Raw genomic sequence first — 15,287 nt, forward strand, 5'->3', positions numbered from 1 at the left:
GAGAGAGAAAAGTGTGAAAGGGAGAACGGGGGGAGCTCGGAGGAATGGGGTGCTTGGGATATAGGAAGGGTGGATATGGGAGCAGGGAAGCATATATCTTAATTTAAGGAGCTACCTGAGGATTGTCAAGAGACTTGACCCTAGAGGGGTTCCCAGGTTTCCAGGGAGACGCCCCCAGTTAGTTCCTTGGGCAGCTGAGGAGAGGGAGCCTGAAAAGGCCAGTTCCTATAGCCATACTGATGAATTTCTTACATATCACCATAGAACCTCCACCTGACGATAGATGAAGAAAATGACAGAGCCCCACATTGGAGCACCGGACTGAGCTCCCAAGGTCCTGATGAGGAGCAGAATGAGAGAGAACATGAGAAAGAAAGTCAGGACCGTGAGGGAACCTCCAGCTGGCGACAGATGGGGAAGGTGACTGAGCCCCACATTGGAGCACTGGACTGAGCTCCCAAGGTCCTGATGAGGAGCAGAAGGAGCGAGAACATGAGGGAGAAAGTCAGGAACGAGAGGGGTGTGTTCACTCATGGAGACGGTGGGACAGAACTAATGGGAGATCACCAACTCCAGTTGGAATGGGACTGATGGATCATGCGACCAAACCCGTCTCTCTGAATGTGGCCAACAGCGGGGGCTGACTGAGAAGCAAAGGACAATGGCGCTGGGCTCTGATTCTTCTGCATGGACGGGCTCTGTGGGAGCCTTCTCAGCTTGGTCGATCACCTTCCTGGACCAGGGGGGAGTTGGGAGGACCCTGGTCTTAGCATAGAGTGGGGAACCCTGATGGCTCCTTGGCCTTGAGAGGGAGGGAGGGGAGGTATGGGTGGAGGGAAGGGGAGGGAAGGGGGAGAAGGAGGGGAGGGAAGGGGGAGGAGGAGGGGAGGGAGGGGGAAGGAGGAGGGAAGGAGATGGAAAATTTTAAATATAAAAAAAAATAAACCATGAGAGAAAAAAAATAAAAATGAATTGCATTTATTTTATGGTTATAAGACTGCTTCTTGGAACTAAGAGTCATACAGAAAAAAACTCTCTCCCTCTCTCTCTCCTTCGGTCTCTTGCTGAAGCTAGAGCTAGGCAGGCAGCCAGTGAGCCCTAGCGACCCTACTCTCTCTGTTCCCCATGGTACTGGAGTGGCAGGCTCCAGCTGCCATGTCTGGTTTTTCACATGGGTGCTGGGGCTTGAACTCGGGACTTTAAGCTTACACAACAAACACTCCCACCCACAAACCATCTCCCCAGCCTCTGTATTCTCCACATTCTTAACCTGTTCAGAATCATCCTTTGGCTTCTGGGATTGTCTGTCAACTGTATCACGTAAAGAAAGTCGGTGAGCATGCTTGAAGCTGTAGGGCCAGCAGGAAACTAAGCAAAGCTGGGCAGCATGGTCCCAAGGAATCTGATTCAAAGCCAAGTCCAGAGGCCACTGCAACTCAGATACATATTAACTAGTGAAAGAGTCCTCGACCTGCCAAACCCACAGGTCAGAGCAATGTCAGGAGTAAATCATGTCTGTGGGTCTTCCTACCAGTCCCATATTCCCAGTCCAAATGACAGCCAGCAACAGGCCTTATTAAAGCCTCGCAATATGACTTGCAAGATGGCTCAGTAGGTGAAGGCACTTACCCCATCCATGTCTGAAGACATGGATGTCTTCCTGGACTCTCTCTCTCTCTCTCTCTCTCTCTCTCTCTCTCTCTTTCGTATGCACATGCTCTCTCAAATTTGTAACTATAAAAATGGCACATGTGAACAGCATTGCTTTTTCAGAGCTGATGCAGACTAGGGATGAATTAGAATGACAGCCACAGCCCTGAAAAGCAGTTGAGAAACCAGGCCTCAAGTCAGAAGCACGATATTCAGTAGGAACAGCAAAGGGAACCACAGCTAGCCTGAAAACAGTCATCAGACCAACTCTATATCTGGAAGCTATAGTACTACAAGGTGCAGTTGGCGGAGACTGCAAGAGACCTTTCCAATTGTCCAAAAACTAGGGTTGTAGATACTGTGTCTGTGTTTCCAGAGGGTAAAATGGAGAACACAGGGTATATCTGAGCTGCTGTTCTACTGCTTTGAAGAGACACTGTGACTAAGGCAACTCTTACAAAGAAAACACGCAATTGGGGACTGGTTTACCGTTCCAGAGGTTTAGTCATTTATCGTCCTGGCAGGGCATGGAGACAGTCATGGCAGAGGAGCAGCAGCTGAAAGCTGCATCCTGATCAACAGGCAGAGGAAGAAACTCTGGACTTGGCATGGATTTTTTTTTAAATTTTTTTTTTTTGGCATGGGTGTTTTGAACCCCCAAAGCCCACCCTCAGTAACATACTTTCTCCAACAAGATCACACCTCCTAATCCTTCCCAAGTCGTTCCGCTCCCTGATGACTAAGCATGCAAATGTGAGGGCCACCCTTATTCAAACCAACACAGTGTGAGTGTTTCAGCAGGGTCCATGTGACTTTCAGAGTCACCCAGAGAGACATTCAAAAGTAGGCATCAGAAAACACAACATCTGAAATCCAGGTGTTTATTGCTCATGTCACCCATGTGAGCACTTCCTAGAGGAGCCTCCTATTCGATACAGAGAGTGTATCCACTTTAGCTTCAGAACTCTACAGCTACCATGGTCCCTCAGACCTGGACCAGTCCTTTGAGGACCACTCAGAGCAGAAGTAGCTTCCTAACCCATCAGTACAGAAGGAAGAAGATGGATTTGCTGGGGTCTCTTGGGGCAAGAGATCTGGCAAGCAGAGACTCGGGCTACATTGAGGAGGTTTATTTTGTTTATGTTTTAACAGATAAAGTTTGCCTGAAGATCAGAGTGCAGAGCAAAGCTACTAGAGGCAAGACAGTTGTAGCGAGGAGCTGTGGGCTGCGTTCCTGCCACCCAGCTCCCGGCCGCCTGGCTAGCTTATGCCCCGAAATAACAACACACAAATTGTATTCATTTAAACACTGCCTGGCCCATTAGTTTCAGCCTCTTATTGGTTAATTCTCACATCTTGCTTTAACCCATTTTTAATAATCTGTGTAACACCACGAGTGGTGTCTTACCAGGAAAGATTCAGCATGTCTGACCTGGTGGCTGGCTCCATCATGTCTGACCCAGAGAGGAGAGTCATGGTGATTGCTTGAAGCGTCTGCCTCACTCCCAGCATCCTGTTCGGTCTACTCCACCTACCTATGTTCTGACCTATCAGGCCAAGCAGTTTCTTTATTAATTAACCAATGAAATAATCAGATAGATAGAAGACACACCTACATCAGACAGTGGTGGCACACACCTTTAACCCCAGGATTTGGGAGACAGAGGCAGAGGAATCTCTGTTAGTTCAAGGCCACCATGAATTACACAAGATTGAATCTGTCTAAAAGAGAAACAAAGCTCACACAAAGGTGATCCCAGCACTTGGGATGCTGTGCCTTTAATCCCAGCACTAGGGAGGTGGAGACAGGAGTAATATGGCTGGGTGAAGAGAGGAATATAAGGCGGGAGGAGACAGGATCTCAGTCAGTCTGAGGTTTTGTAGAGACAGTTGCAGTCTGAGATTTGGTGGAGACAGATAAAGCCTAGAAGAGGTGCAGTCTGAGGAAAGGAGCACCCTTTCAGTCTGAGCATTATTAGAGGTAAAAAGAACTCTTTAGTGGCTGACCGCTCTGCTTCTCTGATCTTCAGGCAAACTTTATTTATTTAAACATAAACAAAATGTCACTACAGCTGGCCAAGTGAAACTCAGGGAGAAAGGCTGGGCTGTGGGGTCTCAGGGATCACAGAGTAGTCATGTATGAGGGTCAGCTCTCAGGATTAGAAATCCATATAGACCACCACTAGCATGGGGCTCATTCCATCAACAGTGAATCAAGTCAGACCCCAAATTCATTAATTCATAAAAGATTTGCTTTAATTTTTGTTTTTTGTCTTATGTGTTTTGCCTACATGTATATCTGTACACCATGTGTGTGCAGTGTATGAAGATGCCAGAAAAGACCATCAGAGTCCCTAGAACTAGAGTTATATACAGTTTTTAGTCACTCAGCTGTTGCTGGGAATCGAACCTAGATCATGTGGAAGAGTACCCAGGGCTCCTTACTGCTGAGACATCTCTCCAGCCTACCTTATTAACCCATTTAAGATATGTACAAGGAGTGTGTGTGTGTCTGTGTGTGTGTGTGTGTGTGTGTATGTTTTCCAGGGTTCAAAATCAGGCCCTCATTTATATATCCCTACTCAGCTCCAAGACATGAACACAATTTTATGTATTACAGCAAACAGCTGGTGAGAGCCACTCTTGTTCAGATAGAGACTGTCTCCTTTGCTGCCTCCGTAACAGACCTGTTCTCAAAGGACCCCTCTGTCCATGCACTGAAGAACAGCCTCTGTCCATACTCCATTAGCTTCTGCTCAAGCCGTAGAGTTAAGCAGACACATGACTTTGGACTGTAGCTTATCAGCATGGATTCATACACTGGTAGTTAACTCTATCATGAACTTAGGTATCTGGCCACATTGTCAAATGTCTAACTAATTTTATCTAAATCTCTCTGGGCAAAGGTGGTAGGTTGGGCTTAGCCTTGCGCCACAGAAAAGCCGTTGCTTCCCTCAGGATGTCAGTTCACATATCTGCCAAGGTGAAGGGTGCCATTATGCAACGGAAGGCCCTGGCAGTCTTAATCCCCAGGTGGGGCTGTCCTGTATTTAGGAGTAATACAGACTTTTTGTTTATCTGCATTGGCTCACAGTTAATCCAGACCAGGCTACACATTCTATATTCAAAACTAAGCTCATAAACCTTGCAAAGTTAGTAACTCATAGCCAATCAGTTTACTGTCTCTCTTCTACCCTCTTGAATGGTTGTGGTGTGTCAGGTGCTAGAGAGGGCTTCAGGCAACAATGGCAGTCAAATGTATCCCTCGGGAGCTCACAGTCAGGGGAGGTGATGGCGAATTCTGAGCAGGGACAAAAGTGTTGTGGGAAGTAAGAGTAGGAATATTCAACCCAAGCACTTAGGAAGCCTACCCCTGGAAAGGGATTTTGTTAAGGGGTCTTGAAGACATACAGGAGTTCACTAAGCATTCAGAATAGAAAGCACAATCCAGGAAACAGAAACAGGTGCAGGTGGGTTCGAATTCATAAACCAAAAGACAATAAGCAAGACTGTGAATGTTTGAACAAGGGCGACAGAGGGGGAGAGCCAGGATTGTCACAGGGGATTGTCTGTTTAGGTGGTGGTGTTTCTATGCGGAAGTATCATGAGTATCAAGGATCAGGGCTATCAACAAGAGTGTGCATTTAGCCTACCACATGTGAGTAGCATCTATAAACCAGAACCATTACAGGGAAACTCATTGTCTTGACTAGGCTCTAGTGGTATGGTTTTGAAGACAGTTTGGGCTCTGAGTCTAGTTAACTCAGAATTTCTTACACCACATTACATACACAAATGCACACACACAGCCAAGTGTGCTATGCTGTTTAGTGAAGTGCTGAACTCCCTAATACTGAGTCCATATCCCATAGGTGTGAAAATAGACTAAACACCATCAACATTTCTCCCAGCCTGGGCTGTCATTTGATCACATCTGCTCATTATTCTCTTATCTCAAAAAAATTGATACCAGTGGTCTACCCAACAATTTTACAATATAACCTATAACCATCTCATACTATCTCTACCCATTCATTTTTAAAAAACTGAATAGGGAAAAAATCTGGAGCTCTTAAAGACAAAATAGCTAAATTTAGTAAGATAGGTGGTAACGTTGTATCCTTTGGTCTTATTCCTACTCTTCCAGACACCAGGGAAGAGAGAGACCACACAGTTACCTGGACATGCTTACAGAAGCAGCTTTTGAGTATTGTGGAATATTTGACACATTGTAAACTGCTACTTTGCCTTTGTGTTAATTAAATAAAATCAACCTGGGTAGGAGGACAAGTTAGCAACTAGTTGCCAGAAAGTAATCATTGAGAGTCATAGGGTGTCTATAAGACAACAGAAAGACACACAGGAAGAAGGAGGAAGAGACTTAATGTAGTGTGTTCTTTTGTTTTTGAGGAGCACAAGGACACTCTCTTTCAGAGACACAACAAACAGAGAAGGTCAGCTAGTTGCTACTCAACCTCTCTGAGCTAGCAGGTTTTCACCCCAGCCTTTGACTCCTGAGTCTTACTGATAAATAGAACAATACAGACTTAATTAAAATCTGTGTTTGGCAGTAGCAACAAAGCTGGTACTTGCAGGAACAGCATTCCTACCAGGCTTCAGTCTGAGCAGGGGGCCACTGCTAGAGAAGCAGGCTAGTAACTGCAGAGCCACATCTGCAGGCTGAAACAGCAGCCCGTTAAAGCACAGCCTCTGCCAATGCAAAAACATGTGAGCATCAAACTAAAAGTTCCAGGAGTCTTTTTTACTGATCCATTCAGAGGAACTGTTCAGAATGGGTAACACCCAAGCAGATAGGAGAACAGTGACTGCCTGGGGCTGGTACAAAAAGGAGATAAGTTTCTTAGAGATCAATAAAAATATTTTAAAAATGGATTATTGTGATGGCCACATAACTTCATGCTGAACAACACTCAAATGCAGATCTAAAGGGTTAACTTCATAACTTATCAACTATGTAATATCAAGAACAATGGTCAAACACAATTTCCAGGGCCAGTGAGATAACTGGGCAGGTTTTCAGGCGCTTGCTGCTAAGCCATGGAATCCACGTTCTGTCCATAGGAAGTCATGATGAGAGGAGAAAAACAAGTCCTGCAATTTGTCTTCTGACCACCTGACACACATGCCGTGTACACGGATACACACGTGACATGTGCATATATATACATATATACATACATACATATATACACACATGCATACATCATATATATATATATATATACAAGCAAATAAAAAAATAATTTGAAAACTAAAAGTGGTGGTGCAGGACTGTGATCCCAGCACTTGAGAAGCGGGGGCAAAGAGACCAGCCTGGCTACATGAAATCCTGCCTCAAGACAATGAAAATAATGAGAAAATAACATCCAAGACTCAGGATCAAATATCCTTTAGTTACCCCTTGTGACTGCTCTCTTCCAGAATAAACATGGGAAATAGATGTACAGACCAAGAACAAAATGTTCAAACAACTATCATGAGAACCGTGGCTATGCTTGGAAGCCGTTTGGTTTTCCTTGGAAATGGTGGTCAGCCTTTAATACTATTTAGTAAGAACTAGGTAATTTATTTGATTTTAACTTTTCCTAACCTAGAATAAATGGAAATATTGCTACATTCATTGTCACTGAAATTTGCTAAATTGGACAGAAGGAAAGAGTAGAAACAGTAGCTACGGGACAATGGCAGAACCTCAAAAGCTCCCACAGAGTGGACTGGAACCTGTGGCTCTAAGGGCTCACTCCTTCCGACCTTCAGTGACCTCTACTAAATGAGAACATGAAAAACACAAACTGGCTGTTCCCAGGTTTTTCCCATCTTCGTTATCCCATCTTCTCTAAGGAAGCCTCAGGACGCTGGCATGTTCTTCCTGCATGTCGTCACTGCTGTCTGACTAAACAAGTGTCACCACTCACTGGATCTGTGGGAAACACACCCCAAGGCCTTCCTTAGACTGATCTTTCAAGTATTAAGTGGAATCATCCCATCTTTTGTTTGTTTGTTTATTGTTTTTGTTTTGTCTTTCAAGACAGGGTTTCGCTGTAGTGTAGGAGCCTGTCCTGGAACTCACACTGTAGACCAGGTTGGCCTCAAACTCACAGAGATCCACCTGCCTCTGCCTTCCAAGTGCTGGGATTAAAGGTGTGTGCCACCACTGCCCCACAAAATCATCCCATCTTGTAAAAGTCATCTTGCCTTAACTCTCTCCTGTCAACCTTGATCTGCTTAGATGTGTATGATAAATAATAAAATAAATTCTTAAACTGGGAAGATGGTCCAGTGGATAGCACATGCCAGGCAAGCATGAGTATGGATCCCCAGCTTTCTTGTGACAACCAGGCAGTGGCACCAACATGTCCCCTAGCGCTACAAGGATGCTGGGGTCCTAAGGGCTCACACTCACTGTCCACAGTCACAGTCAAGCCTAAGGTAGTGAGTCCAGGTTCAGTGAGGCTGAGCCAGAGTAGAAAGACACAAGATGGAGGGGCAATTAAGGAAGACATCACAATAAAAAACCTCTGGCCTCCACACAGGTCACACAGACAGCTGGATTGGCACACACAAGTACTACAACAACAACAACAATAATAAATCCCTATTACAGAAAAACTTAGCGAGGCATAGTGGCAAATACCTTTAATCTCAGCACTTGTGAGGTCAAAGGAGGTGGATCCCTGTGAGTTAGAGGACAGCCAGATCTACACAGCAAGTCCCAGGACAGATGAGGCTATACAGACAGACATCCCAAAAAGAAAAAGGGAAAAACAACTTTAAACTAAAAAATTTGAGATTGCCATGCCTATGGCCGGGTATGGGAGCTCAGTTGGTAGAACTTGGTTAATACGCATGAAGCCCTGGGCTCAGACCCAGCACTGTGTTAATTAGGTGTCATGGCACACACCTGTACTCTAGCGTGGGGAAGGTGGAGGCAAGTGAATCACAAGTTCAAGATCATTCTAGGCTACATGTTGAGTTTGAGGCCAACCTGGGATACATGAGACCCCCCCCCCTCTCTCTGCGTGTATGTGTGTGTGTGGGGGGGGTGTGGGTGAGAGAGAGAGAGAGAGAGAGAGAGAGAGAGAGAGAGAGAGAGAGAGAGACTGACGGACAGACAGACAGACTAACGGACGGATGGACAGACAGGGATGCATAAACACAAACAAAACCCAGCCCCTACACTACTCAGACACACTATTATGTTCCATTAAATTTTCTAAATGTATTTACCAAATGTTTATGTTTTAGCCAAATCAAGCATATGTTGTTCATCCAACATTTTTAAATGAGCATTTACATTTTTAAGGAAACTTCACATCTCATACTCTTGGCTTTCTGCAGAGCTTCAGAAAGCCCCAATGATTGACAAAGTAACTCAGGCTTTCTATATCAGCAGGAAATCATGCTGGGCAGGAATGACGAGGACACAAAACGAAATCAGAAGTTTCCTAATCTTAGTGATTTGATAGCTTTAGCCTTAAGAAGTCTAAAAAAAATTCAAGTCTAGTTTTGGTCAGGAGGAGACAGAATGCAGCCCAGTAGAGCTCATTCTCCACTCCAAGTGGCCACCTCTCGCCTTAGTAGGCAGTGTTTGGGGAGGGGAGAGGGGTGGAGTGGGAGTGGGGATGAGCTTGTACACGTGAGCACGAGCTTATGAAGAAAGAGGCCAAAGTCAGGCATCTTTCTCACTCACTCTCCACCTTACTTTGGATACTGGAGCTTTCTAAACTGATTTGGCTACATCCTCCTGTGTCTGCCTCCGCAGCGCTGGGATCACAGATGAACAACCACTTAACTGGCCATCTCTCCAGTCCATCACTGGTCTTGCTTACGGGCCGCAGACAAACTCTACGCTCTGTGATTAGTCACTGGGCTTTGGCCATTGGTCATCAGCAGAGTGGGTAGGGAAGCCCAGAACAAGCTCACACGAGTGGAGAAAGGACAGGAAGGGCATGCCTTCCTGAGTGACAGAGGTTAACTGATGATGTGCCTATGATAGGAATATCAGCACAGACGTCAGCGTTTACATGGTCACTTGTCATTAGTAATAAACACCAAGGGACGTTTTCTAAAACAGTGAACCTAATCTGTCTTCCACTGATTTAGCCTTAATGGACTCCGTGGGGCAGCTGCTAACTGTAGAATGGGGACAATTAGAGAGTCAAAATTTTAGGAGTGGATGGGGCATGGAAGAGACGGCTCAGAAGAGCAGCCACAGCAGAGAGTGCCTTTTGGGTGGCAGTCATTCTTCCTATGACTGTCACTGCTCCTGCCGCGGCCATTCCTACTGCCACTCCCAGGACACATCCTCTCGAACTTCCTTTGGGTTCTTCAGAGCTGGTAAGGGTGTGGTTTGTTAAGCTCCGGGAGATTAATCTGTCCTGGGAAATTGTTTCTCATTGTCATTCTGAAAACAGTGAATTCCCAAGGTGGACGGGATCATTCCATTCCTTGATGCTTGGTGTGTGAGTCCAAGACCTATGCAGGCCAGTGTCTGGAGTAAACAAGGTTAAGAACAAGAACCACGGGGTTAGGGACAGCATTGGCAGAGAACGGCAGTGATCACTACAGTCCCTAAATAAAATCTGACAGGACCACACACAAGAACCTCCCAAACCTTCTCTAGCGAAGATGAAGGTTGCGAGCGGGCATGAGCGGAAGTATGGAGGGAATTGGAAGAGGAAGTGAAAATGGAGCTGCTCTCAGCTCTCCTTTCCCTGAGGACTTTCCTTCTAGCGCCATTTGATTCACCAGGTGTCTGGCATGGGCTAACTCAAGGAGGATGGTCTGCCCAAGGCCTGTCTCCAACCTTGACCTAGATTCGCTCTAAAAGAAAAACTGGCATTGCATGCTTCTGGGTCATCAGCTGGGCCATAGCCTACGTGATGGACATGGGACAGCTCCAGCACCTGACTGGAAACCAGATGTGGGATAAAAATTAACCAGCTCAAGGCTCCACTTGAGATACGATGGTATAGAATCAGCCAAATGCTGATGGCTGCTTAACCTGACCCAGAGCTGCAGTGATATAGGTGGGCTAGGCCAGTCTGTCAAGATGAGAACTCTGTGACTGTCGTAAGGGCTAGATGGCCGAGAGAGCTCGGCCCTGGTTGTCAGACACCGAACACTGCTGCGCCGCCTTCATATTCCTCATGTTGAAGAAAACGTAATTTCTTGTGTTTACATGCTCTGGAAAAGCCCCTAAAATCCAGTTTGTACTTGTATTTTCCCACTTCTCATATTATTTGTCATTTGGTTTGGTTCTATTTTCAACCTGAGGTTGGCATTGCTAGGTGAGAAAGCTCAGAAGTTCAAGAGAACAAGATGAGATGGCCAGAAGGCATAAAATAGTCAAGCTCTTAAGGGTGTATCCATACTCACTCAACACAGATAAATGATCAGTGGAGGAAATGGCTTAATATTTTTCTTTAAAATCATCAGGCATCAACAATCACATTGATAAGTGTTCTCTTTTAAGATTTAAATTAATAATATTTAGCCAGGCATGATGTCTTATGCCTTTATTCCAGCACTTGGGAAGCAGAGGCAGATGAATCTCTGAATTCAAGGCCAGCCTGCTCTACAGAATGAATTCCCAGACAGCCAGGGCTACACAGAGAAACCCTATCTAGAATCCCACCCCCAAAGAATTCAATAATTAATAACTACACAACAGCATAGCCAAATGCGGTGGAAGCAAACACATAGTGTATAGTTGCAGGGCAGTAAAACCAGGGCCCTCATTGTCTTTTCAGGAAGCTAAAGTTTGCCTGGAGCATTTGAGGTTAATGGAAGTATCTGGGGAGGCGGGGACAGCAACTGCCACTGTCTAGGGTGTAAAGTACATGGTTCTAATCTGAGATGGCTCACAGCCTTCTCTTTATAGCATCAGCCTCAGAGAGACAGGAAATAGAAAGAACCTTGAAGTTCAGCACCTTAAAGACACACACATATCACACATGTACATGCGTATCACACGCATACCACATATATACCACATGTACCACACACATGCCACAAACATGTATATCACACATATGGACCACATATACACACGCATGTACCACACACATTTACAGAACACACAGGTACCACACACATACCACACTCACACACACACACAATACCACACACATACCACACATACATACCACACACACGTACACACACCACACATACATACCACACACATGTACCACACACATACCCCCACATACATACATGCCATGCATACATACCACACACATGTACCACACACATACCCCCACATACATACATGCCATGCATACATACCACACACATGTACCACACACATGTGCCACATGCATGCCACATATGGACCACATATACACACGCATGTACCACACATAGGTACCACACACAGGTACTACACACATACCACACACACACACATACCACACACACAATACCACACATACATACATACCACACACACATACCACACACACATACACACACATACCACACACATGTACCACATACAAACATATACACAAACCACACATACATACCACACACATGTACCACACACGAATGCCACAAACACCTGTATCACACATATGTACCACATATACACACTCATGTACTACACACAGCTACCACACACAGGTACCACACACAGGTACCACACACATACCACACTCACACACACACATAGCCACATACACATACCGCACACACATATACACATACCACACATACATACCACACACACATACACACATACCATGCATACATACCACACACATGTACATACACGTACACACACACACATACCACGCATACATACCACACACACGTACACACACATACCACATTTACATACCACACACATGTACCACACACCAAAACACACACACACACCGCACACACACAATTTCTCTTCCCTTTTCCTTTCATCTTTAAAACCAGTAAGAAAAAGATGATAGAAGATGCTGGCGCACTGCCTGTCCCATTGGGAAAAAAAGAACGTGGCAATAGATACATATTAGCATATTTTAAAACATTAGTTCACCCTCCAGAACCAATGCATACTTACACACACAAGGCAGAGAAGCCACAGTTCCCAAAAAGCACACACTTTCGAGCAGTGGCAAATGGAGCCTCTCTTGCAGAGTGGTCTCCTGCGAGACGGCTTCAGGGCAAAGGCACAGAGGCCAAATTGCTCCCTACCTGTCTCTTGAACTCTAGGAAACTGAGTGAGCTATTCTCTTGGCACTTAATTTTATTAGCTTCATTTCTTTATTATTATTAACACGACTTTCGCGTCTTACACATCACACTCCAATTTTACAGGCATGTTTATTTTAGGGTGACCGCGGGAGCTACTCGTGAACAGACACAACAAACAAGGGAGGAACTGGCTCTCCTCTGAGCCCACCGGGATGCTCCATCCACCTCAGTGGTTCTGTAGGTATTTCACAAGGGATTTCACAAGGCATCTAGCAAAGCACCAGGATTTCCAAACTAAAACTGAGCTGACATCTGAGCCACGGTAACTGTGAGGAGTAGGCCCCAGGGGAAACTGTATCCAGCAGGCAGACTGAAAGAAAATGGGACTTGCTAGAATACAACACACTGCTCCGTTCAAAAGCTAAAACAAAATCACTATGCTTAAAATCAGAGTTCTGCCTAGCTGGATGTGGACGACGCAGAGAAAGCCATTACCAAAAAAATTAAAAAGTAAAAATAACTAAATAAATAATGCTTACAAACAATGACAACTCTTTAAGTTACGACTCCAACACATGTATTTCCTCTTGGCTCCATTTGGACTGACAGAAAAATATCCTAGTCAGAAGAATATAGCCTCTAGTCCCGCAGGATCAAGGGACTCAAAAGTTTGTTTCTAACACAGCAGCAGGACAAGCCTTTTCCTTTCTGTCTCTGTCACCCCAAGTCCCTGTCAGCACAGAAAGAAAATCTGACACAAAACAGAGTTCAAAGCGTTACTAACCTGAGGCCCCCGGCAAAGAGAGCCGCTCCATTTCACTCTAAAGAATGAATCCTTGCTATGAAACTAATGTCCAAAACAGTTGAAAGTTGAGATGGGGGGAAACTGTTACCCGAAGAATCCACATAAACAGGGAAAGCCGTCCTGTTCCAAGCTCAGCTTTGGTAAGCTCCCTAAAGGCAATTCAAGGCGGCCAAGCCCACAGAGCACTTCAGCCTATAAGCAGCAGTAATGAACTTGAAACCACACCCCATATGCTAAGTAGACACTGCTGTGTGAAAGAGAGGGCAGAGGGAGAGTGAGCTAAGGCTCAGGACTTTTGCACTGATCGCCCAAGAAAACCAGAGCACACACTTAAACAAAGACACTGCTCATGCGCTTGTCTCCCCCAGACACTACTAAGGGGCTGATTCACGTAAAACAAGGGTGGTACTGTCTCCCTCTACTGGGGCCATGAAATGACTTTTATAAGTGGTGCTGATCGTGAAGCATACAGCTGTAATTTCACATTTTATAAGAGAGATGTGCGGCATCATTGTTTCCCAGAGCCAAACTCATACTATCGCTAGCTCTCAACTGTAACATAATATAGAATAAGCTTTAACCTCATTACTCACAGAAGCTCAAAAGTTAATATAGTTCACAGGGAAGATCAACCAAAGGCCCTCCTAATGTCAGGACTGACTTGGTGTCGCATCATCATGGTCGATACACAGGATAAAGACTTTTTTCAAGGGGCCAGCGTGATGGCTCATCAAGGAGGCCCTTGCTGCCAAGCCAGCAGCCACATGAGAAGGAGTGAGCTGACTCCCGGGGGCCATCCCCGACCTCCACATGTCACGTTCTTTCAAACACGGGTGTACAGAAAAAAATAAAGTGTTAAAATGGTATTTTCAAGCGGATCGTTATTATCTTTCAATAACATAGACCACAGTTTCAAAATAAACCATCTTAACTTTAACTTTCATTCCACAAAAATGGAATTAATAACTTTTTTTCGAGCGGCAGAGTCAATGTTGTTCCCGCACACTTGTCTCTCTCTGCTTTCAGACAAGGGGCACTCACAGTCAATTCGGCTGACCCCTACTTTTCAACCCCAGGAATAATGCTGATTTCAAGGACTTGCTACTCTTTTATACAGAACCTTCTAATTTATTTACATAAGGTCTGCTTCAACAAAATGATCCCGATTTCCTCTACACTGTAACCCAGAATTAAACAGGGCCAGGGAAACTGCCCCACTGGTTGCCAAGCAGACTTAGATGCATTTCTGCTAAACTAAGTTAATCAGCACCTGGGCAACATAAGGGACTTGAGCACGCTAGCTTAACAATGCCGGTCAGGAAAATCCAGACACAGCTCAGACCCAGCAGCCGCCTCCATCTCCCTCCCCCAGGCTTGGGTTCAACAGGAGAATCCCAGCACAGACAGAAGGAGCCTCAGGCAGGTAGGTAGCTAGTGGCTTCAAAAGCTCCAGCACCCCACCTGCTGGCAGGAACAGGAGCAGCCAGGACTGCTGGAACAGACCTCAGGGGAAGGAAGTCCTGCCTGGAGTCAGAACAAACAGGAAGGAAGAACCAGCTATGACAACGTCAATGCCACAAGTGATGTGCAGTAGGGATCATTAAAATGTTCTCACCTACAA

The 15,287-nt window shown here is 45.3% G+C and overlaps 1 protein-coding gene across 8 annotated transcripts in view; it reads right to left on the minus strand.

Moving 5' to 3' along the window:
• Pld1 (phospholipase D1) overlaps positions 1-15,287 on the minus strand; it is a 209,617-nt gene that overhangs the window by 153,312 nt on the left and 41,018 nt on the right. For 4 of the 8 annotated variants that reach the window (XM_038347020.1, XM_038347019.1, XM_038347012.1 and 1 more), the window contains exon 1: positions 1,271-1,383. The exons of 3 other annotated variants lie outside the window; for them this stretch is intronic. In XM_038347020.1, coding sequence (XP_038202948.1) covers positions 1,271-1,341 — 71 coding nt within the window. In that variant the 5' untranslated portion in view covers positions 1,342-1,383. Of the gene's footprint in view, positions 1-1,270; positions 1,384-13,645; positions 13,821-15,287 lie in introns of those variants that run through there. One more of the 8 variants, XM_038347014.1, reaches the window with a different exon arrangement.

Source organism: Arvicola amphibius, chromosome 11, assembly GCF_903992535.2.
Source record: "Arvicola amphibius chromosome 11, mArvAmp1.2, whole genome shotgun sequence".
NCBI classification, from domain to species: domain Eukaryota; kingdom Metazoa; phylum Chordata; class Mammalia; order Rodentia; family Cricetidae; genus Arvicola; species Arvicola amphibius.